This window comes from Euleptes europaea, chromosome 7 (assembly GCF_029931775.1).
Source record: "Euleptes europaea isolate rEulEur1 chromosome 7, rEulEur1.hap1, whole genome shotgun sequence".
NCBI lineage: Eukaryota > Metazoa > Chordata > Lepidosauria > Squamata > Sphaerodactylidae > Euleptes > Euleptes europaea.
The window spans coordinates 41,725,651-41,753,133 of record NC_079318.1 but is presented as its reverse complement, the minus strand read 5'-3'; the positions used below and the strand labels follow the sequence as shown (position 1 = coordinate 41,753,133).

The following is a 27,483-nucleotide window of genomic DNA, read 5'->3' as shown; positions in this document are numbered from 1 at the left end:
CTTTATGCTCCACATACTTAACAAATGGAATTTCTTGCCATAAAATGTATTGCTGGCCTCCTGTTTAGTAGGCAGATTCATGGTGGATGGCTCTATCAGTGACTGTTGGCCATGATAACTAAACAAAACTTGTAGGTTCAGAGTTAGGCTGCCTCTGAATACCAGCTGGGGAGGAGGGAACAAAAGGGAAGGGCTGTTGCCTTCCTGCCCTTCTTGTAGGCTTTCTGGGAACACCTGGCTGCCTGCAGGTGTAACCACATGAACCTCTGATCTCATCCAGCAGGACCTTTCTTGCACCATTCTGTACCTTGCCTAGAAGAACCTTTTCAGACATGATGTTTTCCTATATAGATGGGGTGGGGAGGAAATAAGTGCACACATGTGTAAAAAGTATTTCAAATGTTTTATCTTGCTATGCATAAATGAGAAAGCAACACACTTCAACTTTCAGAGAGGTCTGGATTAAAAAACTTCACTTTTGCCAAAGCAGAGAATTAGCATCAATTAATTAATTTTTGCTCTATTTTATAGGTGTAATTAAACACTTGTATTTTTTCGAGCATTACTATGCATATAATAGCTGTGAATATTTTTTAATGCCAGTGGTTTATGGGTTCATTTTGGTTTTCATGCAGCTAAACTAAGTTCCAGGCTCAAATATGTCTTATTTTATACCTTCTACATTTCCCCCCCTTGCCCTAGATTTTGTAGGTCAAGCCGAGAATGCAGCAACGGGAGCTGCTTCAATCATTGTTGATGATGAAGGTACGTATTCTGAATTTTACCAATTCCCATTTTCTATATCAAACTGTTGGGGTTTAGAAGGAAAATAAAATGTTGTCAAAATACTCTTCTGAATTCTGGACAAAAAATATTGAGCCCATTGACCAGGCCAATGCCATATTTCTAATGTATGAGGAGTACTGCGGTTTTAATATTTATTGTAAACTAAGATTCTCATCCGTAGGGTTGTCAACCTCCAGGTACTAGCTGGAGATCTACTATTACAAATTATCTCCAGCCAATAGAGATCAGTTCATCTGGAGAAAATGGCCACTTTGGCAATTGAACTCTATGGCATTGAAGTCCCTCCCCTCCCCAAACCCCACCCTCCTCAGGCTTCACCCCAAAAACCTCTCACCGGTCGCAAAGAAGGACCTGGCAACCCTATTCATCAGGTTTGCAGAATAAAACCCATAGCATGTAACCCAGTAAGGTCAAGTAGATTGTCTTCCAGTAGATTCCTCATTAGTAGATTGTGTTAGATCTGCTCATATTAAATATATATTTGAATGAATTAACCGTTGCAAATGATCACAAGGCAAGGGGATGGTTTTTCTCCCGGGAGAGTTGGCAACTCTGTTTTCTTCTCGTTCCCATTACCAGTACTTAAGAAGGCCGTCAAATCCTAGTGCTGTTGTGTACTGACTTCAGTGTGGTTCTGCAAATGGCTGAGTGCAATGCTTCCATTCCGTAAACAGCAAATGTCCCAGTACAGCACTAATGCCTCCATCTTTAGCTATGTGTCCTGTTACCTGTCCGCTTAGCAATTGAACAAACAAGCAGTGTATTCCACTTTAGTTGCCAGGTCCACTTAGCTCTGGACCATGCTAAATGGCAGGGCACTCTGAGCTGCTCTGGGGCCTGCATAGATTTGGCCTCAGGGAGAGGATAACTACAGCACCCCACTTACTTCTTCTCAAACAGATTTTCATAATACTAGTAGAGGGGCAACTTCACATGTTGCAAAAATACTGAACATGCCTCCTGTTTGTGCAACGAACAATCCAGTAACATGTCAGGAATGTTTCTCTGCAGTCTCACCACAAATTGCAACAAGCTAGGCAGCTCCCTGTGCGGTGTTTTCACAGCAAATGTGTGGTGTGTGATAAATCCATAAAACGTGTCCCAGAATCTCCAGTGATTCCTCTTTCAAAGGAAATAAATCCTGAAAGTGCACTCTGTTTTTCCCATTTTGTTTTTTAACTGGTGTCTTGCTAGTTGGAGCATTTCAGATTACATAGTTTGTGCCTAAATTACGCTTCCTCATGTGAATCTTGACATTGATTTAGGATACATATTAGTGGTGGCGCTCCCCTGTTCACATCTAAAAATGCTCCTGGGTTAGGTACGAGCTGCAGATCTCCTGCTATTACAACTGATCTCCAGCCGAGAGAGATCAGTTCACCTGGAGAAAATGGCCGCTTTGGCAATTGGACTCTATGGCATTGAAGTCCCTCCCTTCCCCAAACCCTGCCCTCTTCCGGCTCCGCACCCAAAACCTCCTGCTGGTTACGAAGAGGGACCTGGCAACCCTATCCTGGGTTCACATTATTTCATGACCTCCTTGTCCAAGATTCTTGCACGATCCTCGCATCTTATGTAGTGAAATGTTGAAGGGAGTATTGTTACCTGGGAACCTTAATCCCCTGGTCACGAATGGCATCTCCTTTGCTCAGCCTGGTGTCTTGCTAGAGTGGCACCAGCTTATCATGGAGGTACCTCAAAGGCTATTGGGGGACCGTGAGAGCAGAATTAGAGCGTTCTGATCTTGATTATGAATGCTGCAGTGTGCCAGTATATGAAAAGCCAGCACAAAGCCTATTTCAGCTTAACTGTATCTTTTGCCATTAAGTAACCATTACATGAAAACTGAAGTCAGGCTTTTTCCGCCCCATGTGCACAGGCCTTTTGAGTACAAAGGTATTAAGTGAACCTTGATATCAGTAAAAGCTTTTTTTTATAATTTACATTTTAAAAAATGACAGGTGAGATTAAAGACATAATATATGTCAAAAGCGTCCTTTGACTGTGGAAGGGAATGGAAAAAAATGTTACCTGGATCTCATATGTTAGTTTAATAAGCTTGGCAGCGGTTGCAAATTCATAATGTACAAGCTGGGCTTTTCAAAGCAGGCAGCTGATAAATACAGAGGAACTCTCATGCAGAGCTACACCCACAACTTGACCTTGGGTATTTGAATCCTGTGATTTAGCAAGCTGCTACTTCTTGTTAGCCACAGAAATGGTTTCCCCTTCCTAGAAAACACCACATAGAATCCAGCAGCCGGTTGTAGATAATGGCTTGGGTCCAGAGTAGAGTGAGTGGAGCTCAGCGAGAGGAACGGAGCTTTCCCGCCTCTCCTCTCCCACTACAGCCCTTCGAGCCACCCTTCTCCCGGAAACACTGCCCCCAGGGGACAAAGCCTCCCACCCCCCCAGAACAACTCTAGGGGAAATGTGTAGATCTGCAAGAGAGGCAGAGAATTGATTAAAATTGCCCCCCTCCCTAAGCAAAACACCTACCATCAAAAAACAAGATTTGAATCTGAGCCCTTGGTAGGCTCAAGTGCCTAGTCCAGGAGCACTGCTTTGACTTTCCAGATTACGTGACACCCGAAAATCATTGCCAGTTTTCTGTTGTTCCACTTTATGGTTTGGAAATCAGCGGAGCACAGGTTTCTAGGGTTGCCAACCTCCAGGTACTAGCTGGAGATCTCCTGCTATTACAACTGATCTCCAGCCGATTGAGATCAGTTCCCCTGGAGAAAAGGGCCGCTTTGGCAATTGGACTCTGTGGCATTGAAGTCCCTCCCCTCCCCAGACCCCTGCCCCAGGCTCCACCCCAAAAACCTCCCTCCGGTTGCAAAGAGGGACCTGGCAACCCTACAGGATTCCTTGGTTGGTCAAGAGAGCCAGTGATTTGGATTATTGTATTTATTTTTTCCACCAGCTGTCAAGATGAGGGATATTTGCCTGCCTTTTGCCTCCTGTAGGCTGATATATCATCAGTCCTGTGTGTTCCAATTATTATAATTGGATACATTCTGCCTTTTATGCATTTGATAATGTGGCTCTTGGCTCATGCTAAAACAAATCCAAAAACACAATGTTGCTCTATTTGTTGCACTACCCTTGAATGCAGTCCTATTTGCAACGCATGCTTGTAATCACATTTGGTTGAAAAGCAGGAGATTCATGTCCCTCGCTGGGTTCTAGTAATTGTAATTTCTCGTTTGGACACTTCTTGATACCTTAATAGTGAAAACAGGTTACTTCCTTGTTTGGGCATTGCCTTAAATCTTCTGTGACATAAAGAGTATGCTGTGTGCTTGACTGGCTGTATTGTGGAGTCCGATCTTTTCGTGGATGGTCTGAATGGGAGACGAGTCAGAATAGTAAGGGCACAACATTGTTGCTCTGCAAGATCCAGGTCAAGGCTGTAGTGTATTTTAAGGCCTGAAGTATGTTGTTCTAAGTAATTTTCATGCAGTCGTTGTGTTGTTCAGTGCTGCGTGCTGAATGTTCCCACTGCAATCCTTGTTTGGCTTCTGAAGGAATGTACATCAAATATGTGAATACCACTGATGGAATTCTATGTCAAGGAAGTCTAAATTATTCAGATATTTAATTGCTGACCGGTTTCAGGGAAACCATGGTATAGAAGCTGCCGTATATGTGTACGGTGATATCTTTTACTGGAATAATTGTTGTGCGTGGTTGGAGTGGGCAGGGGCACTTTATTTGGCTTCTCTCTTATCATCCCAGCAGCCAGGTCTGGATTTACCCACAGGACTAAAAGAAAAGAGAACCAGAGCTCAGTCTCTTGTATTCAATAATGGGTGGGGGGGTCCAACATTTAACAACTCTGAATCAATACAGATAGACATTCCAGGCCAAACACCAATCAATATATATCTAATTCTCAGCATGGCCGCATCTGTGGATTGGATTTAAATCCAGAGATTGGAGACAAGAGAGATATTCTACAAACTTGAAAAAAGCCCAGGTATATCCTGCTCTCCCCAGCGAAGTCCTTGCAGGTCCCCTCTTCAGTTAGTCTAATCTGAATACCACAGCATGTGCAAATGTGATCAAATCAGCTTTCTGCAGGAATGGTCAGCCAGCCTCAGCTGAAAAAACAATTCTCACAACTTCTTCCATAGCCTCTATGAGGACACAGAAGCATCCCAGAATGTAAAGATAGTCTCATTTAGTTTCTTGCAGTGCTGAATAAGACAGGCGGAACCCAGAGGCTCCTGACTGGCATGTTTCTGTGGGCAGAATTTTCAGTTGTAAGGGGAAGAGAGACAAGGACTTTAAGCAAATAAGATTTAAACAAAATAACAATATTTAAACCACATTTTCATTGGTCTGGCTTTTTTTGGGGGGGAAGCCTGAATCATTTCCTGTGAGATCATTAAAGTATACTTATCATTGTGTTTGGGGGAGGTGTTTTTTGAACACAAGGCACTTTGAAGTCTCTTCCAAGACAAATATTATGTTGGTAAAGTGTACCTCTATATTTACAGAGTAAGCTAATCCATGACCAAATGTCCATTCATATTTTGCAAGATCTGAAATCAGCCTTTGGCAGAAGCAAGTATATGTATTTTTAATTGGATTTGTAATAGTTGCTGAGTAATGCTACTGGGACCTGCAATACTCCTGGCTCTTCAGGCAGCTAGCTCCACAGCCCGAACAGCCCAATGAGAAATAATTAAAACCAGGCTAGCAGTGATGTGATGCCATTGACACCAACGTACTAGTGTCTTGATTCATGCAATTGGGTGCTTAAAGACCTCCCCCTGGAGAGAGCAAGGAAGAAAGAGCCACTGTTTGGGAAACCCCAGTGGGAATATGTGAGCAGCAGACACTACCCTATCCATTATCACTAGGGTTGCCAGGTCCCTCTTCACCACCGGTGGGAGGTTTTGGGGGCGGAGCCTAAGGAAGGCGGGGTTTGGGGAGGGACTTCAATGCCATAGAGTCCAGCCATTTTCTCCAGGCAAACTGATCTCTATCGGCTGGAGATCAGTTGTAATAGCAGGAGATCTCCGGTGTCAGGCCTCAGCAGGTCGATGCATTCCAGGCAATAACTTTCCTCCAGACGATACAGCGAGTAAAAGTTTATTTCAGAAGAACAGCGATTTCAGCAGGTCAAAAGACTTAAGGCTAGCATACAGGTATGGGGAATATTGAAACATATATAGGGTGGGTACGATGGTGTTGATTGGATTATTGGAAACAAAGACACAATACCGAAGCAAACTACCGGTAAAGACTTGAGCAAAAGTATTCAGAGTAAAATGCGTGCATTAAGTGGCTGATCTTCCCGGGCTCCCAGTATTGTTTTGCGGGACCCGGTATCAGATCAGCCATTACCGGGGCGGGTCTCCATTGAGCTGCAGATCTTGGGCAGGAGACCAGGTGCAAACGGGGAGGGATGGAGTGCAAAAGGACCCCATTTTGTCCGTGGGGGAAACCATCTTGTTTCTATCCGGGGCCGGCGGAGAGCCTATCTGACATCCGGCTAGTACCTGGAGGTTGGCAACCCTAATTATCATAGTAATTGTGTTAATAGCCTCTCAGCTGTCACAGCCACTGAAATGGCTCCTGCCAGAAGGTACCAGGAGTAGATCAGGCACTCTAAGGTTGCCAACTCCAGCTTGGGAAATTTCTGGAGATTTGGGGGTGGTGCTTGGAGAGGGGAGGGAGCTCAGCGGGGATGTGACGCCACAGAGTCCACACTCCAAAGCTGCCATTTCCTCCAGAGGAGCTCATCTCTGGAGATCCGTTTTAATTCCGGGAGAACTCCAAGCACTACCTAGAGGTTAGCAACAGTAGCTGCCTCCATCTGAGGGAATTTGTGTGTTTCCTGGGGTTCATTACAGCACAGGTGAGGACATTAGTAGCACACCATAGAGGCATCCCTAACTTAGGAGCAGACGGACACCAATGAGCCGAGTTCCTTCCAAGTCATACCTCTGCACCACAAGAAGGGACTTAAGGTGTCTGGAGCTTTCCCCTGACTATGGTGCCACCTAGGGTTGCCAGGTCCTACTTCACTAGTGGCGGGAGGTTTTTGGGGTTGAGCCTGAGGAGGGCAGGGTTTGGGGAGGGGAGGGACTTCAATCACATAGAGTCCAATTGCCAAAGCGGCCATTTTCTCCAGGTGAACTGATCTCTATCAGCTGGAGATCAGTTGTGATAGCAGGAGATCTCCAACTAGTACCTAAAGGTTGGCAACCCTATATCGGCTGGAGATCAGTTGTAATAGCAGGAGATCTCCAGCTAGTACCTAGAGGTTGGCAACCCTAGGTGGCACCCTGTAAGGTGGGAAAGGTGTCACAAATACTGCTGAGATAGTATTGCAACCAGTACATCTGTTTATCATTGGTTTGTCAAAAGAAAAAAAAAATCAAGGCAGCTAACAAATACAAATCACACATACAGAATTGGTAAAAGCTGGACGTGGGAACTGGGAATGTCTCTTCCCTCTTTCTCCTTTTGCAGAATGGCTGGTTGTTAAAGGGGTCTGAGAGGGAAGGGCCAGATAATAGCTGGGCAGGCAGGCTGATGGAAGGCGGCTTGTTCTCTCTCCTGCAAAAAATGAAAGTCAAACCACAATACATTTGTTAGGGGACCATCTCGCAGGAAGTTCTCCTTTGCAGTCCTCACTAAGGAGAAGGGGAGCTGCACAAGAGCGTGAATGGAGGCTGCCCCTTTGCTCTGCTTTCCAGATGGCATGGAAGAGCTTTACCCTGTTTAGAATTAATGACGTAGACATTTATTTTTTTAGGGCAGAACTTCATTGTAATTGTTGCGGGAGCGAATTTAATTTTGGATTCTGAACACTTGAAGAGGGCTGCTCCGGTCATCTGTCAAGCAAAAGTGATGGTCTGTCAACTTGAAGTAACCCCAGCTATTTCTCTAGAAGCTTTGAAACTGGCACACAGCAGTGGAGGTAATCTAATAATGTGGGTTCATTCTTACTACTTTTACATCCTTCCACATTGCTTCAAAAGTGTTTCTGAAAACCAGTGGTGTGTAGAAAGGTGACTAGAATTCAGCATCTATTGCGATGATGTGGTTAGTGTGAATGATTTGGACACGGTACACTTGAATTCAAATTCCATCTCAGCTGAGGATGCACCGAATTGGCCTGGACAGACTGCTGTCTTAGACTCGGTGTTCTTTCTGTAATATGGTTAGAATATTCCCGTGTGTGTGGGATTATTTCACTGTTTCTTCAAGTAGACCAGGATGTAGAACAGACACCATGTTGGTTCTTTTATGTGTCAATATCATTGACTGGCACCACTGATAAATTGTCAGCATGCTCGTCCATACTGAGACAGCCTTGCAGAGAAGAGATTATTACTCTCAACTTATTTCCCTAGTATGGTTTATCAGCGGCCGAGCTGTGGTCAACAATTCCCTCGGCAAAACCAAACAAATCCACCCTCATCCTACAAAGCTGTTGTAAAGGCGGATAAACTACTTTTGCATAGTGGTACACAGTAGTGAACAAGTACATTTAAATTCATTTTCTTGCCTGGGCATGTATGTATTTATTAAAAGATTAACACCCCATCTTTCCTCGTGGCTTACAAATAATAATTAATAACTTTACAATTTAAGAGCAACAAGCTAAAAACCCCAAGTAACTCCCCCAAGAGATACCTGTAGTTATATTCCATTAAAAACCCAGGCAAATAACATGGCCTTGCAGTGCCTCCTAAAAACTTCTAATGACAGCACCCCCTTACCTCCTCAGGAAGCCCATTCCAGAAGGGCTGGACACATTGTTAAAGGTGTGCAAGCCAAGAATGGGGGAACAGGGGAGGCCAGCCTCTCTTTTTAAAGTTCCAGAGGGCTTGTGTCCATTTAACAAAAGGGAATGCCAAGGTAACACCAGCGTCTACCCCTTAATTAGCCTCATTTTAAAATTTCTTTTGTTAGTTCTGTAACATCCTTTAGTGATTTCATATAGATTTCCAGTGCCCCTGTGCTGTAGCAATTTTGTAAATAAAAGTATTTTCCTTTGTAAAAATTTCAGACCGTGGTCAAAGATCTCACCCTGGGCACCTGTCTGCTCATTCACACATAGACTAGAAGGTCCTGATTGGGCTACAGTCAGCTAGCTGGCCAGGGAGGAAAGGGGGCAGGGAACATTTCTCACATACATGCATAGCCCTATCTGCACCTCAAGCCACTGATAAAGAAAAGCCAGAGCCTGAATGGTGGGAGCTACCAAAGAGAGTGGAGAGATGGAGGAGGCAAGTGAGGCAAGCCCTCTCACACACATGCAAACTGATTCCCAACACCTTTCGTATACTCTCGGGCAAAGAGAGGAGGAGGAGAGGAGGATCGGGTTATTACATGGCTGGCAGAGGCATGGGATCGTATTGAGATTTTGACACAGTCTGGAAACTGAGAGAGCGTGCTTCTCTGCACAGTAGTAGAACGTGGGTGTGCAGAAAGATTTTGCTTTGGGAGGGATGTTTGGCTAGGAATGGTCAGGATCACCAGGACACAAGCGCGCTCGAAAGGTCCAGCAGGAGTACGCAGCTGAAGCGTGGAGGTTTCTGCTTTCATGCACCTTGCGAATGACAGAGTGCAGAGGAAAGCCCAGTTGTTTGAAGGAACTCCAGTCTTTCCAGAGGCAAGCAGAAGGTGCCTATGAGGAGAGGAGTCGAGGTCAGTGTACAGAGGAAACCCACCCGATGCAGGAACAGAAATGGATGGCAAACAAGAAGCAGCTCCTGTAGCTTTGGCAGCAACAGACTTGCGCACAGGATGCTATGCAGACCATGGGGAGGACAAGGCTTGGCTCAGGTTGCGCCTGAAGCATGAATGGGAAATTTACAGAATTGAGTTAGAGGTGCTGAGGCTGCAACTCCAAAAGAATGAGACCCCGCAAGTGCACGAGAGAGCTTTGCAAAGGTACACAAGGGGAAGGAGGCTTCTCCAAACCCCAACCCAAAAATAGATTTCAGGGATACAGAAGACACCCTTGCCCACTGCACCAACCTGATTTTCAGTCTGCAGGGTTGGGGCCATGTGCACTCCCAAAGTCTTAACCTGCTCTCCAAATGCCAACTCCGTCCCACCCACAGTGGATCCAGTCCTTTTAAAACATCAGCCTTCCAAATCAGCACCACCTCTGTCTTGCCTGATTTCACCTTTAGATTGTTCTGCCTGACCCACCTGACCAAAGGCCTCAAAGTGCTGGTTTAGAGCCAGGACAGATGCATCTGGAGGCTTGGGTCATGAAATATAGAGCCAGATGTCATCTGCATATTGATGACTGAATTGCAAAGCTCTGGATGATCTCATTCAGTGGCCTCATATAAACATTGAGGAGCATAGATGAGAGAATAGAACCCTGTGGCACTCCATGGGACAGATCTCACCTGGTTATTTCTGTTCCTCCAGTGGAGGCTTCCTAGAGGCACCTGGTTGTTTGGGGGCTTCCTAGAGGCACCTAATTGGCCACTGTGTGAACAGACTGCTGGACTTGATGGGCCTTGGTTCTTATGTTTTTATGTAAACTCATTGGGTCTGATCAGACAGAAAACCACCAAAGAGTTGCTCCCCTAACACAAACTCCATATTCCAACTGATGAATAAGAATGAAGTGATAAACTGTGTCAGTGGCTGTGGAAAGAGTTATCAACAGGGATGACTGTCCATCTTTAAACGAAGGTCGCCCTTCAGTACTACTCAAGCTGTTTCTGTTGCAAACCCAGACATGAAGCCATTCAGTATCAAATGAGGCTGCCACCAAAGCATACTGGCTCGGAAATTTGTTCTAGTGAAATAAATGGATCTTGTAAATAAACATATTCAGGGCATAAATTGACAGAAGGGAGAAATGGAAGATGTGGACCACAGAAGGAAGAAAGAACTAATACAGTTTTTGTTCCTGGATGCCAATGTTACACAAAGGTAGAATCCCATTGCTTGAACAAGCAAAGCATCAGCAATTAGTGCAAGATATTGCCTCATGAAAAGATAGGAACCACCTGAGGAGAGTGTATCATTGGTCGCCATGGTGAGACCCGCACACCAGCAAATCTCTGACCATCTCTGCCCCAGATGACAGGCAACACATGTTAAAACGTCTTGTCTAATCAGATCCCCATAAACACTTTGCTAACACTCTGAGATCTTAAAACACCCTCTCAGCTGGAGTGTGTTAGTGGCACTTCCTTTCTTTTTCTGTCTGAAGCACCCTCATGTTTAATGCAGCAGTTTATGTTAGGAAGCACACGAGACTATTTTTGTTGAACAGATGCATGCCCAGATGCCATGATCAGAAGAAACAGGAAAGCGGGGAAACGGAAGCTTGTGGTCATCAGCCCTGTTGTTCCCATTCACTCCAGTGGGTTTTATAGGTGACAAATTGACAGTGTTAGCTTGCTGGTGTCTCGTTCTACCGCGAGCCATTACATGAACTCTATGGCAAGTGTAGAAGTGTTGGCCTGTTTTGACTGGCCCAGTGCCAAGAGAGGTCATTAAATCCACCATCCTTGAAATGACTGTAGCGCTTTGACTTGAATGCTATTTTTCTTGCTCGCTTCACTAGTTTAAAGGTTAAAAAAAAGAGTTGGAGTTTCATGGTTACAGGCTGTGACTTCTTAATGATGTCTAAAGAGAAAGATTCCTACACCCACAGTTCTGTGTTCAACCATGCAGGCCATGTTCAGACTGCTAAGGATTTTTTCCAGGTCCTCTTATTCCCCTGAAGATCTACCCTGCAGACGAGCGACCTCTTCCAGCGTTGCGGAGTGGTTAGGAGCGGTGGACTTTAATCTGGAAAGCCAGGTTTGATTCCCCCACTCCTCCACATGCGCGGCAGACTCTAATCTGGTGGACCGGGCTGGCTTCCCCACTTCTACACATGAAGTCAGCTGGATGACCTTGGTCTAGGCACTGTTCTCTCTCAACTCTCTCAGCCCCACCTACCTCACAAGGTGTCTGTTGTGGGGTGAGGAAAGGAAGGAGATTGCAAGCTGGTTTGATTCTCCTTAAAAGGTAGAGAAAGTCGGCATATAAAAACGAACTCTTCCTCTTCCTTTTCTCCCTTTCAAACTTGCCATGGACCTACATAGCTCTCTGCCATCTTTTTTTCCTTTCAACTGTTAAACAATAGCCAGCACTGCCAGAAGGACTATGTTGTTGTGTAGTCTTATTTACATTTAGGGAGTCTCAGGCAATTGACTGGAACAAGGACACTGTGACAAAACTGGAGACCTGATTGAGGTTCAGCTAAGTTCCCCTGAACAGCCTTTAGAAATTGGTGCCATAGACGTTAACACAGTTTATTTTATCATTTAAAAGAGTTTTTGATTATATATGTATATAATCAATGTACAGATAAAGAAAAAAATGTGTACATAATATATGAGGGTGTTATTTTGTACTTTTGCCCCCCTTCAAAAAAACCAAAAAGTAGATCCGGCCCTGCGGCAAAGAGAGAGCGGAGTGAGAGGAGCGCTCCCTGCCTCTGTCACGTGACCATTTGGGTGGGAAGCGCTCCTCAGAAGCAAAAAGCTTCTAGAAGCTTGGCAGTCTATCTCCACGGCTGGCCTGTGCAGTTCCCATGCATGCCTGCACAGAAGATACTTGATGAATAACCATTATAGGTTTTTGTTTTGTTGGGGCTGTGAGGTGGCCGGCTTCAGCCGGGGAGGGTGGGATAAAAAGCGAACGTAATAAATAAATAAATAAATAAATAAGATCTGACGATTACCTTTCTAACCTAAATGACCTTTTACTTCATATGAAAGGTGATCCATTTGTATGGCACAGAATATCAATGACTAGTTGAGCTTCGGGCTTAGTTGTTTCAGAGAATTCTGTTAGCTGTCCATGCATCTCTGAGTTTGTCAACAATGGCAGACCTCCTTGTGTTTCTTAGAGGAATATCTTCTGGAAATGCTTAATAAACAAATGCTAATTAAACTTTCTGTTTTTCTGAATTCAATAGAGCCTTAATGTTGCTAATTATTTCCCTTTATCTTGATGACAGGGCATGATTATCATTCCTGAACGTTAATATTCTTGCAAAATCATTAACCAAACCCTCGCAAAGAAGATCAGAGTTGCCCTCTGTTTTGTAACAACAGCAAATAGGATTTCTGTGCTGGAGTTGTGTGTCTCTGCAAGTAATTTGGATATCTGGGAAAAAATGTGGAACTGAAAATGCTTTAGCCATAACAACAGAGACTATTTGCTGGGCTCTGTCCAATTATTCATATTTAAATGTGATCTGCCATTGATTTAGACAATATTTTCCATTCTCTTTCAGTGAAGACATTATTTAACCCTGCTCCAGCAATTGCTGACCTAGATCCACAATTTTATACCCATTCCAACATCATCTGCTGCAATGAAAGTGAGGTAAATACAGATGCTGTCGGGCTGACTTTAATTTGTAGACGTGAAATGTTGAGATAATCTCAAAAATTGCACCTGAGGTTTTCTGCATTACAAAATGCAAGACAGTTGTGATTCTGAAAATGCGGTTTTGTGCCACGGGCTTGCAGAGATCTGATTGTACTTGGAATGGCCTGAAAGGCATTTGAAACAGAACTGATGACTTCCAGATAAATTCAAATCCCCACCTCTTTGGCCATTTTGAATGACAAAAACAGAAACAGAGACAGTTTGTACTATTTATTTTATTACAAAACATCTAGGCTGTTTTTCAGGCAAAAGGAAATAATAGGTTGGATCCCAAAGACGTCAAGCAGAATTCAGAGAATGGATCTTTCCTGTATCCCCCTTCCTGTTGCTAGAGTCTAAAAGGTAGCCTGGGGAGGGATCAGCGGACCCTCAGGAACCAATCAACCGCATAATTAAAACCCTGAGAGGGAAATCCTGGTACTCACTCTGCAGCTCTCCAAAAAGATGCATTTTCAATCACCACCAACCAAAAGAGCCACGAGTACTGAACACCCTGGGTACCATGCTGCCAAACGTATGTGCGTATAGTGCCATTAAGTCACAGCTGACCTCTGGCAACCCCAGCAAGGGGCTTTCAAAGCAAGTGAGAAGCAAAGGTGGTTGGCCATTGCTTTCCTCTGCAGTCTTCTTTGGTGGTCTCCCTTCCAAGCGCCAACCATGCTGACGAGATCGGGCTATACCATGCTACCATCCCTCCCCCTGCCAAACATACACAGACAATAATATAACCTTTAATATTTTAATAGATAGGATTGTTTCTCTGCACCGCTCTTCAACCTCAGGGCAGGTAACAACAATAAAATCAACACCTCTTTCAATATAAATATAAGTAAAGCATTTAAAACGATAGAACATAACAACCAACAATCATTCAAAACTATTATAACCATAGATGGCTCACAATTTTGATGGAAAATCCCAGTTTTTATTACGTTTTTGAGATCCTAAAGCTTTTGGTCAGACTTTGTTTTTGATTGTTGTTGTTTGTTTCTGATTTTTTGTTGATGTTTGTTTCATTTATTTGCATTAAGTATGTTCCTTGTTTGGAATAGTTAATTTTGTGATGTTCAGTCCTGCATGTTTTCCAACTAGCAAGGCATGCTACACATTCTATAAATACACGTATTTATGTGATGATTTGGGGGGATTGGTGCCTGTTTTGAGAGCAAGTTATTCAGAAGAAGTTTACATAAAGATTAGAACTTTAAAGAGGCTCCTGCACTGCAGCTTCTGTAGGGAGATGGTTGTTGGGCTGTAACACAGAGCTCTTAAACCAATCCTAGTTGGTTGCTATCAAACGTATTATGCATGAGAGAGTGTGTATCCACTCTCCTGAATTAGGCTGTAGTCCTAAGAACATTTTTCTGGGAGCAAGACCCATTGATTAAGACTCTGAGCAGACCTGCTTAGGATTGTTCTGCTAGAAATTTTTTAGAGGCCCTTTTCTTCGGCAATTCGACACGGTACTGCACAGACAGGTGCAATCACGATGTGCAGAAGCGCTAGTAGAAGCGGCTTGCCACGTGGAACTCCCACGCTATGCATGATCGTTCCAGCCATATCAGCCAAAGCAGAGGGATAACGGTGCAGGCACAGCCTTTAAATATTCCTGGATTCCTAATTCAAAAATTAAAATGGACTGCGGGCAAGGCATAAAGATTTGCTTATCTGTTGTAATTTCATGGAGAAAGAAATTGGCTGAAAGAGAAAAAAATTGTTGCAATCCTCTTCTATAGGCTATTTATAAAAGGAAAAGAAAATTCTGAGTCCATCAAAATTAGCATCTCTTTGGGGCCTTTTTTTTTTTTTTTTTCCGCTGACTTGCTGACTACTTTAAAGGGAAGTGGGAAATTTATGCTCCATTGTCGGCACAAGCTGTGAAGTTTCTGCCAGGTGCCTTAATAATTCATATGGCTGTGCATAACTGTGAGTTTATGATTGGCTGATAACAGTTATGGGATTAGGCAGGAAGTTTCTGTTATTTATCTTCTCAGCCGCAGAGGCATAAAACCATTCAGCGACATTCCAAAGGCTTGGAAGAATCGAATTGTAGCTGGAAGCTCTGCCATGTGTTCCCTGTCCGCTGAACATTTATTGGTTAGAAACACATGCTTTATAGCATACATCCACCAAACACTGGATACTTTGGCAACCAGGCACAGCGGGTATTCTAAAACATCTTATTACTGACAGATATATATATATATATTTGCGCTAGGAGGAAGTACAAATAGGGTTTGGGTATCGGTGGACCAACTACCAGTAAGGACATTTCTCAAGCTGTGGGTTCTTTCTTCTTTTTAAATCCTGCTTGCTCCAGTAATAACTTGTATTGGTGCAGCCCTTGATTCTTTATATGTGCATAAAATACTGCACGCACACACATCTTGCAAGGTTATCAGTTCCTGCTTTTTTGCTTAGCTTGTAGTTTGGGCTTCTCCCCCCACCCTTCTTTCCCAGAAAGATCAAGCCTGTTGGAACTGGCTGCTTAATTCACTGTGCACCAGATGTAGCATAGCCTAATCCCTGAGGTTTGCCCAGGAATGTGCTGGTTCTCTATTCTCCCAAATGAAAGAAATGCAAGATAAATATATAATATTTAATGCTTATGGAAGCCAAACTTTAAGCTTGTCTATTTTCTGAAGCTAAATCAATTCAAACTAAAAGTGGGGAGGGTATTATTAAGAAATCATTTTTAGACGAAAGGTGGGTTAAAAATGGCCTTAAATCAATGGGGGCAATTTACAAAGGGGGGGATTTGGGATTTTAGGTAGCCTCTTCTTCCCTCTAGCAATGGCTTCTGACAGCCAGTAGAGATGAGCTGTTTTAAACTGCTCACTGTGCCCTGAGGATAAAGTGCTAGATTTCTCACCCAAGCCTTAAGAAAAGAGGCACACAGCAATCAAACCTTATACTAAGAAGGTTGCTGATTGCAAGCAGGTGTGTGTGTGTGTGTAAAGTGCCGTCAAGTCGCAGCCGACTTATGGTGACCCCTTTTGAAGGGTCTTATTGAAAGGACACCATAAGTATATCCATATAAAGTTGCCTTATATGGAATGATAGTTTTATGTCCCAATTTTTTATATGTGGCTGGGCGGGGGTAGGGGTATTCAGCAATGATGTTGTATACTGGAGGGTGATAGTGGACTAAACGTTAAGAACCACTTCCTTATCTAACTAATTATTGTGAGTGTGTAAAGTGCCATCAAGTCGTAGCCAACTTATGGCGACCCCTTTTTGGGGTTTTCATGGCAAGAGACTAACAGAGGTGGTTTGCCAGTGCCTTCCTCTGCACAGCAACCCTGGTATTCCTTGGTGGTCTCCCATCCAAATACTAACCAGGGCTGACCCTGCTTAGCTTATGAGATCTGACAAGATCAGGCTAGCCTGTGCCATCCAGGTCAGAACTAATTATTATATGTTAGTATTTAGTGTGCCATGCAACTTCTTTCCAGTATTTCCAGAACAGAATAGCACTGTTTCCACTCAGGAATGTATCTAAGGCCTTAAATGTTTGAAAGTTATACAAACAAAAAAAGAGACGCTTTTGCTCCAAAGGAGCTTCCAATCTACATTTTCCAGCAAACAGGACAAGACAAGGAGGGGAAGGGAAGCTGCATATTAAACCAACATCCGCATAAACCCAATGTGTTGCCAAATTTGCACAGGCACCTGGCTCCTCCTTTCTTGTACAGAGCATAATGAAGGAATCCTACTAAAAGCTTAATTCCAGTTATGTGCAATATATAAATACTGATAAATCCCCCCTCCCTCCACAAACCAGGATTCTAAACTGGAGTTTAATGTCAATTTATAATCTGAGTATTCTGGAGGAGGGGCGGACAGAGTCTGATTGGCACACTTGCATTTGTACATCATAGGTCGCTGCACTTAGTTTTTAACCAGGACTCTCTGCACAAGAAGTGGGGATGAACGGAGAAAGGAGCAAGGCATGTGCAAAAGCCCATCAATGTCCGAATGCAGTTGAGGATAGCAAGGCTGGATCCAGTTTTATGTATTTTGATTTTGTTACAATTGAAAATGAGAAGGAGAAGAAGAGTTGGTTTTTTGTATGCCAACTTTCTCTACCACTTAAGGAAGAATCAGACTGGCTTACAATCACCTTCCCTTCCCCTCCCCACAACAGACACCCAGTGAGGTAGGTGGGGCTGAGAGAGTTCACCCGTGGTCACCCAGCTGGCTTCATGTGGAGGAGTGGGGAAATCAACCCGGTTCAGCAGATTAGAGTCTGCCACTCATGTGAAGGAATGGGGAATCAAACCTAGTTCTCCAGATTAGAGTTCACCATTCTTAACCACTACACCATGCTGGATCTCTCCACCACTCCTAACCACTATACCACACTGGCTCTCTCTCACCACTTGCATTTGTACATCATAGGTAAGTGGACTTAGCTTATAACCAGGATTCTCTGCACAAGTGGGGATGAATGCAGAAAGGAGCAAGGCATGTGCAAAAGCCCATCAATGTCTGAATGCTGTTGAGGATAGTAAGGCTGGATGTAAGCACATTCAGTTTTATGTATTTTGAGTTTGTTACAATTGAGAATGAGGAACAAGAGCTTAAGCCAGAAGTTCACATAAATGGGTTTTGAGAAGGGACTTTAAGGTGTGATTAAAGAGGGTCAGGTTGACATGTTATCAATGGACTTAGAAGGGCGTTACTCTGTTTAGAACTGCAGTGTTCGATTGCATCTTAGGGTGATGCTTATAGAGAATAGTGTTAGAGGTACGAATGAGTGAGATCTGTGCAGCCACTGCTTGAGTTGAAGGCCCAGCTTATATATTGGCTAGAACAGCATGATTGTTGATGTCTCTGAGGATACGCCTGTGTTTATCCGGGAGCAATCACAAAATCGCAGTTAGATATCACACCGACAATATTTGTGTGTCACCAGAATAGATAGGACAAAGATAGGACATTTTAGAGGACTTTGATTCATAGGGTCTCATGAGTCGGCACTTAACACACACACAGAATAGCACTTAAAGTGCCATCCTGGCCAGAGTTGCGCCCCTCTGAGCCCATGGATTCCAATGGAAATAGAAATCTATAACTCTCCTTAGGATGGCACTGTCAGTCACATAATCCCCCCTAACCCCTGAAAGGAAAATGCAAACATTGCCTGGAGGAACAAGCATAGAAAGACTGCAGCAACACTGTCCTCAGGTAACTGCTCCTAAGATGTACGTGAAGAATCCCAACACTGGGTGGGGAATTGGCAGCTGTAAGGGAACTGGGGTGCAGTAGAGGGCAGGATGCCAGTTTTGCGTTTCCACTGAAACTGCAGAGTTGTCTTTAGCCAAGTTTTCTAAAGGTTCAGCAATTCAAATATTTACTCACAAGAGTTGGTGCCACCAACCAGAAGCCGGAGTGCGTGCTGTACCGAGTTCGCGTATTGTTAAGCTATGAAACTAATCTTTGGCACTTTCTGTTTAAGCACTTTGTTTTGCAACGACAGCATTGCATTATCCATGATGTTGTATACAAACTTGTAGATTAACAGTATAAATAATTACAGTTTGGGATCTATTTCCTGCCAACTTCATAGGATTTGCCTTGTCTCCCTGGAACGTTTTATGTCCTTAACAAAATGTGGGTGGGTGTTTTTTGGTGGGGGTCTCTTTTGCTTGATGCTGTGCAGAGTTCTTTAAAAAAACCTAATAAAATTGTGGCCTCCTGTTGCATTTTACTTCTGTTTTTAGAACAACCATTAGTAATTTCCTCCAATTGTAGCCTGGGTTTTTTAAATAATTTTATCGCTGGGCAAAACTTTCCAATGCAGCCCAGCACTTTTTATATTTAATATCACAAGTGATGCTTGGTAGTACATTTTGACTTCTGGCACGTCCCTCTGTCTGGTTCTGCTACCTTTGTGGGGGGGAGGGGGGAAGTTCCCCTGGAGAAAATGGCTGCTTTGGCAATTGTACTCTATAGCAGTGGTTCTCAAACTGGGGCCATATGGCCCTCCGGGGGGGGGGGCAGGATATTCCAAGGGGGTCACAGGTGAAAATTGCGTAAATGGGGGGCCACTGCACGAGACTAGGGGGCCACAGAGGGAAGTGAGAAGTGAAGAAAACAGAGAAGTGACCGAGAAAACAGAAAAGAAAAAAGAAAACAGAGGTAGAGGCTTTGTTCTCTCTTGTATGCAAACATTGTTTTTTATTAGCATGTTGTATTCCCTTTTTGTGGGGTATTTTTTGTAAATTTCAGTTTCCCAATAAGAACTGCATGTGTGCATTTTGTGTGGCTGTTTATGCTTCTTTGTTCCTTGGCTATTTACAAACAAAACATTTAAATAGCTCCTTTCTACCGGTAGGACAGGGGGGCCTCAGGAAGGAAACAAGGTCGGAAGGGAGCCACAGTTGGAAAAAGGTTGAGAACCACTGCTCTGTAGCATTGAAGTCCCTCCCCTCTCCAAACCCCACCCTCCTCAGACTCCGCCCCCAAAATCATCAGGTATTTCCCTACTCGGAGCTGGCAACCCTAACCATTGTATTATGGCGAAGGAGGACGTCTGGATGAGTAGCTATTAAGGGCTTCACGTGTGTTATGCTTTTAAAAATTCAGTAATTCCTAAAATCATCTAGAAAGGGCTGTTTTTCCCCCTTTTATTTACATTTTGCACCCCACTTTTCCTTCAGTGAGCACATAGAAAACCAGTGTGGTTTGTTGACCTAGGCTTGGGGAGACCCAGGTTCTAATCCCGGCTTGTGTTGACCGAGGGTGTCCCTGGGCCAGTTGTTCTCACTCAGCCTAACCTGCCTTGCAGGATTGTTTGTAAGGATAAAATGGAGGAGGGAAGAATGATGTATACCCCCCTGAGCTCCTTGGAGGCAGGCTGAGCTGGAAACATACTAAATTTATATTTTAGAATCACAACTGGTGCCTGCAGGTTAGGGTAGAAAATAGGGACAGTGACCTGCTCAAAGATAGTCTGTGAATTTTCCATAGCAGAGCTAGGCATCGGACTTTGGGCTTCCCACATCCAAACCTAGTACTCCAGCCACTGCACCACACTGCCTCCAGCATTTGTCAACCAGTCTTGAATGACAAGTCCACATCCTCATCAGCTGATCAACAGTAACAGAACGATTGTCCCTTGAGGTTGGTGGAGACCAATCCTGAGTATCTTCTGCAACCAGTGCCAAACCTTTGCTTGTACTTGATGGCTCTGTCAAAGTAAAGAAGACAAGTAATTTATGCGTCAAATTTATTTTTGATAATTCAGTATACAGGAAGAGCCTTTGCTGCCCTCTTGTTCGTGGCAAAGTGCTTCACTCCCTTGGGGAGTCCCAGGGCCATTCTGCACTATGGCTTCCTTTGGGAATGTGTGAACATGCTTTGCTTCTTGAACCAAGGGGGCTCACGATTCAAGATCTGTTACATACGAGAAATGTCATGTTTATCTGTACATCTAAAGATGTCCTGTTTGAATGGGACAAAAATGTGTTTCAGGCCCCAATTGGGGAGCAGTGATTGCCGTCATCTTCCTGCCAAGTGTGTACTAGGCGGCAAGCCAGGGCTTGCCCGTGTAATGTGTGAAACATCCATGGATGTATTGTTCGTATGGATATTTATAACAGTCACGTGTTAGTTACTCTTAACTTCAGAGCTCAAAGCATGGAAAGTCAGTACAATGCCTCACCTGGGAGCCAGTGTGGTGTAGTGGTTAAGATCCGTGGTTTGGAGCGGTGGAGTCTGATCTGAAGAACCGGGTTTGATTCCCCACTCCTCCACATGAGCGGCGGATGCTAATCGGGTGAACTGGATTTGTTTCCCCACTCCTACACACGAAGCTGGGTGACCTTGGGCAAGTCACGCTCTCTCAGGCTCACCCTCCTCACAGGGTGTCTGGTGTGGGGAGGGGAAGGTGATTGTAAGCCGGTTTGAGTCTCCCTTAACTGGTAGAGAAAGTCAGCATATAAAAACCAACTCTTCTTCTAATAATAATAATAATACATTTTTTACAAATAAAGAAAAAGGGGTCATCTAGTTCTCCTTTTGTCTCTGCAGACCCAAAGTGATATCTCATAGTGAAAACCCAACGCTGAAATGCACTGTTGCTTGCAAAGGTTACACATTTGCATCAAAGCAAGAACAGTGCATATTCTTTTACAATGTATTCGTTGTTTTTAAACTGTAAAATATGCTGATGTGTATTTATTTTTAATGGCTTTGATTCCCCCCCCCCCCCAGGCTGAAATTCTAACAGGCATCACCGTCGGTAATGCCCAAGACGCTGGTCGTGTGGGGCTTGTGCTGTTGGAGAGAGGCTGTGAGACTGCAGTCGTAACCTTGGGCCCAGAGGGGTGCGTGGCAGTCTCTGCAAAGGAACCCACTCCAAAACACATTCCTATTAAGCGGGTCACCGCTGTGGACACCACGGTATGTGTTTGTGATTTTAACAGTGTTGTTTTGGAGGAAAGTATTCGGCGCCATAAAGCACACGCAATCAGCTACATGTTTTGAGCGAGCCCCCCCGCCCCGTTGTTTTTCAGACTGTTATGCAGTGAATGTCAGTTCATTCAAGGTTTATAGGTTGTGTTCTGTTGATAGACCAGAGCAGGATGTACTGGATGATATCACTGTACCCTTCCTTCGTCCTTCAACCTCTTTGGTGTTGCAGCAAAGAGCACGAGCAGCATCCCTGTTGTTACTTGCACGGGATGGCAGAGTAATCCCTCAGCCATCATCTTGAACACCCCCGAACTTTTGCGTGGTGGGAGAAAGGAGACGCCCTGCAGTCCTCTCCTCCGACTCCCCAAAACTGAATGATGGGCTCTGTCCACACACGCCTGAACTGTTTGTGCTGGCAAAAGCCCTCGCTTTGCAGAGCTTAAGGATTGTCAGGTGCTCAAATTCCACAGGACCCAGTGAAAAGGCAGGAGTGGTGTGCCATGCCGAATTAATTTTGTTGTGATTTGTAAGGTCAGTGACCTGCATCAATCATAAATTGTAGCATGGTGGGGAGGAACCCAGTTTGTTATGAGCAGGCACTGACTGAACCATCCTTTAATGGAATGTTAGGATTATTAGTTCAGCAGCAACAACTATTGAGAAAGGCAACAGGTAAAGTTCTGATAGCAATTTTATCTCGCTCGCATTTCCAAGGGCTGGGACATTTTGTGCTACCAGTTCTGTCTGATGTATATCCAGAGTAGTTCTGGGGGTATTGCTGAGAGCGCTGTATGTACCAACTATACATTTTAACCACCTGATGTTATAAAAATGTAACATGTATTCTCCTGCAGCAATCATGATATTCCCCCCCTTTTTTTGTCAAGGAAAAACATTGGGCTATGTGTACCTAAATGAGAAGAGTTGAATCTGTTCAAGGGACAGCAGAACCCTGCAGCAGAAGGCGGATCTGGTTGCCTGAGCTTATGACTATGGCGATTGGTTAAAAATCTTTTTGCACCCCCAGACATTGCTATTTTGCTATAAATCTTTACTAGGGTTGCTAACCTCCAGGTACTAGCTGGAGATCTCCCGCTATTACAACTGATCTCCAGCCGATAGAGATCAGCTCACTTGGAGAAAAGGTCTGCTTTGGCAATTGGACTCTATGGCATTGAAGTCCCTCCCCTCCCCAAACCCTGCCCCTCCTCAGGCAGCTCCCCAAAAAACTCCCACCGGTGGCAAAGAGGGACCTGGCAACCCTAATCTTTACAGCACTGGGCTTGAACCCAAAGGGACAGACAAGGGCACTCTGTAAAGAGACCCAACTTTTTCAGAGTGTTTTCCTTTACAGAAGCTGTGGGTCCCCAGGTCTCCAACAGAAGACCATGAATTTCTGACCATGTATGATGGGGTCCAGCGAGCTAGACACATATTCTCCATATATACCTGTGTTGTGTTTTTTTGTGAGAGTTTTTTCTCACACTAGCTGCTCCTCCCAAGCCTGAAATACCAGATACTCTGCAGATGTAGAGCAGCATCCAAAGGACCTTGATAACTCCTTTGGGTGGGGTCAGTTGTCACATGTGTGTGTGTGTGTGTGGCATTTTACCAGGCTTCCTCTTAAACTGCTCTTTCCTCAGTACCCATTCTGCATTTTGAGCTTTGACTCTCGAAAGCTTATACACTGAAAATCTTGTTAGTCTCTAAGGTACTACTGGACTCAGATCTAATTGTTTTGCTAAAAGAGGAGCTTTAGGTTGGGTTCTGCTTATACGCTAGCAATTTGGCAATCCTAAGCAGGTCTCCTCAGAATCCTACTCAGGTCTGCTCAATGGGCTCTACTCTCAGGAAAGCGTTCTTAGGATTGCACTGTATGACTCTCTTTTTTTGTTCAGTCACTGAGATTGTGTCTAGCCGAAGAGAAGTGGATTTATTTCTTTGTGTTGGAATTTCTCATATTACTGCTTTATTGTGCAACAAATACCACAGTTGTAACAGACACACTCCGGATGCCTTTTTCCTAGCTTTGGGGGGAAATCCCTTTTTTCTTTTTTTGCAATATTCTGTCGCTGGTACAGTTCATTTTTTCTTGGTGCTAACATATCCACTGCAACTGAAGGTACCGTATGTACTATGGGACAAGCATACCCATGGGCCAGTCCCCTTAATATCACTGATAAAAATTGGTGTGCACTCTTCATGCCGATGCCGTTATGAGATTTCTCAAAGCCTTTTTATTTATTTATTGACTGCTTTAGAGGCTGAACCCTCCCTACTGTATGCTGATGGCAAATGTGCTCACCTGCGTGTGTGAAAAGGGCTGTCAAGTTGCAGCCGACTTATGGCGACCCAGGAGGGTTTTCAAGGCAAGAGACTAACAGAGGTGGTTTGCCATTGCCTTCCTCTGCATAGCAACCCTGGTATTCCTTGTTGGACTCCCATCCAAGTACTAACCAGGACTGGGCCTGCTTAGCTTCTGAGATCTGATGAGATCAGGCTACCCTGGGTCATCCAGGACAGGGCGTGCTCACCTCGCCTTTTTAAAATGTACAGCCAAGAGAGGAGACCTGGCAAATATCAGAAAGACTACTATCCTTCCACACAACGGCTCGGCTAGTTTATGAATCTTCATTTGATTTTTTCTTCCTGTAGTTCAATCCATCACTGGAGCAAATATCTACTCTGTTTAATTTTATGAGTAAAATGATTGTATGCATCATCACCACTACAATAGTGAAATCCTCTGTAGCAAGACTTCTCATGTACACAGAAAGGATTTTGCCAGCACTGGATCTGGGCTAATGCTACTTTAGCACTAAGACTAAAATTCCTTTCTTGTTTGTGGTCTGGAAAGGACCTTTGTCTCCTTTCATAGTGTGTACAAAGCACAAAATTTTCAATAGAACTTCTGTTTTGAAATGTATTTTTTGGTCATATTACTGTGCTGGCATATTTGCTATTCCTGATCAGCTGATTTTCTAATGAGAGCTGTACACAGACTCAGCAGTGTCACCGGTGATACTCTCTGTCCTAAAAGCTAGAAATACCTGCAGCAGGAGAGAGAAAAACACTCCCCCCAGAGGTTTCAAGCTGGCAGCCATCTTCCCTTAATTCCCCCTCCTGCTGATGTATGATAGTATTTCTGGGCTGTCACCCATGTTTAACACACTTTGCAAAGTGGTAAAAATGTGTCTCTCTTCAGTCATATCAGGCAGAAAAACCTGTGGACAGAAATCTTTAAAAACAGATATTGTAAGCATTAGCTGTAGGCGGAGCTCCCACTTGCCTTTATCTCACCACTGACTTTTGTATACCTGAACTGTTCTGTACTGCCAAGCACGCACAGGCACATTTACTGTGATAGATTAACAGGTTTTTTTAGAAACCTTCTATGAAGGCAAGAGTTAGGCAATGTCACACCTGCAGTGTAACATCCTACTCAGCTCATCTTCCACCTTTCATTTGGAATGAAAGCCCTGTGGGCAAGTTGCATGGCAAGCCTAACACATACACAATGGGCTGTGTCCAAACTCCCCCTTTCTGTGAGAGGAGGGGCACTTTGGCACACACAAAAAGGAGATGCGGTTTCTATCTCCCCACTAGGGTTGCCAACCTCCAGGCCCTAGCTGGAGATCGACTGCTTTTACAACTGATCTCCAGCTGATAGAGATCAGTTCACCTGGAGAAAATGGCCACTGTGGCAATTGAACTCTATGGCATTGAAGCCCCTCCCCAAACCCCGCCCTCCTCAGGTTCCACCCAAAAATTTTCCCGCCGGTGGTGAAGGGGGACCTGGCAACCCTATCTCCAGCTGATAGAGATCAGTTCACCTGGAGAAAATGGCTGCTAAAATGATGTATAGTGGCTAGGTTTACTCTTTTTGATTGCCCTTGGTATGCCAATAAAGGTACTGAAACTGAAAATGGCTGCTGTGGCAATTGGACTCTATGGCATTGAAGCCCCTCCCCAAACCTTACACTCCTCAGGCGCTCCCCCAAAAACCTCCCACCAGTGGCAAAGAGGGTCCTAAGCTAAAGGTGAAAAGGACTGTAGGGTTAGGGTTAGCCTCTGACCTTGCAGCCTGAAGTGGGGCCTGACTCAGCACAGCCTTGCGAGGAGGCTGACAGCCCTGAAGCTGGTGACTCTCCAGAGCATGCACAGGACTTGCAGTCAGAAGTCATGGCAGAACCACCCCCGTCCTGCTCAGAACCTGGACCCAATGGCCCAGCTGTGAGCCCTCAAGCTACTAAGGCAGCATCAAAGGCTGACAGGTGGAGGAAACAGCAGAGAAAGGCACTGGTGGCTTAAAGACATAGTGCCCGGCTGAAAGCCTACCAGCATGTGCTGGAACAACAGTAGAACAGTGAGTCCTCGCAGGAGGAGGACTGATGTGGAATCAAGGTACCAGAAAAGCCACAGCTGAACAGCACAGAGACGAGGAAGCAAAGCAGTACATACCTGGGCAACGTGCTGACTCCTACGCCTGAACGACTCTCCGTGACCTGAGACCTTGGATTGGCTACTTGGACCTCCGACTCTCCATAACCCTTGACCTTGGACTGACTATCTGGACAACGAAGTGTGACACTGTCTGGCAAGTACTAACTAGACTGATTTCTGGCTTTGACGAACGGACTGGATTTTCTGATGCTGCTTTAAACTCTCCCCACTGCTTGCAGCTGTAACTCTAAGACTCGTTGAGCTGATACCCGAGAGTTGGCAGCTAGCCAGCACAGTTTCTCTCATTGAAAATGCATCCCCACGCACACACACAATATGGGTACCTGTCTTTTTTCTTACTTGGGATTAAAGCAGTCAGAAGCTACCATTTTTATCAGAGAAACAGCTCAAGGGGAGAGAGTTAACCCATTTCCCCGGCACTGTGGCCCAAATCCAGATCTTGCCTCCAAGGCAGTTTGTAAGGGACAAATTACCCATCAGGAGTACTAATTGCAGAGCTCCAGCATCATGTATAATTTGGCAATGATTTTCGTGATCGTAGCTTACAATAAGATTGATTCACTGGCTAAGTAGTTCCTTTAGAACCTGGTGTGTCTGTTTAAAACATTTTCTACTGAAATGTTAATGCCCATTTCTGCTTTTTCCTTGCTTAAAATAACTACTAATACACAGTGGTAGAGTTACGTAGCATTTGGAGATAATGGCCTTCTAAAGAGAAGACCAGCCATTTCTCACCTCGTTTGATAAGCCAGAGTGTTGCAACAAGGCCTCCAGTCCAACTAGGGTTGCCAGGTCCCTATCTCTATCGGCTGGAGGTCAGATCTCCAGCTAGTACCTGGAGGTGAGCAACCCTATGCGGAATTGAGCCAGGTTGCGCAGGGCCCAGGGCCCCCTTGATAGAGAGTTCCACCAGGCCATTTTGTCCATGTGTTCCTGTGTGTCTAAGCATCGTATTTTCAGAGATCTCCAGTGATCACCAGAGGAACAGGGAGGTGGCAAAGATCAGCAAGCACCTTGTCGTGGTTCATACGCTCCTATGTGTATCTCACCAGAAGGCTGTGAGAGTAATAAATCAGTTCTCTATCACAGGGATGTTGCTCGGCATGACTCATCCTCCCCTCTCCATTCCTCTTGTATGCCTTGAATCTCACTGCAAACTCTGGACAAGGTCCAAGCCAAGAAAGCTGCAATGGCTGCTGGAATAAAATGGAAGCATATATCTCCATCCAGGAAAAAAAAAGTAATTCTTTGTTTCCTGACTTTGTGGTCTAACGGCTCTCGCTCAAGAGGATATCAGTGCTGAAGTCAATCTAGTGACTAATTACACAAAATTCTGGGCAT

The 27,483-nt window shown here is 44.5% G+C and overlaps 1 protein-coding gene across 2 annotated transcripts in view; it reads left to right on the top strand.

Moving 5' to 3' along the window:
* The window catches only part of RBKS (ribokinase), a 69,235-nt gene that overhangs the window by 22,972 nt on the left and 18,780 nt on the right, over nt 1-27,483 (top strand). The window contains exons 4-7 of one of the 2 annotated variants that reach the window (XM_056853155.1): nt 703-765; nt 7,583-7,747; nt 13,100-13,191; nt 21,478-21,666. In XM_056853155.1, coding sequence (XP_056709133.1) covers nt 703-765; nt 7,583-7,747; nt 13,100-13,191; nt 21,478-21,666 — 509 coding nt within the window. The remainder of the gene's footprint in view (nt 1-702; nt 766-7,582; nt 7,748-13,099; nt 13,192-21,477; nt 21,667-27,483) is intronic. The other variant, XM_056853156.1, reaches the window with a different exon arrangement.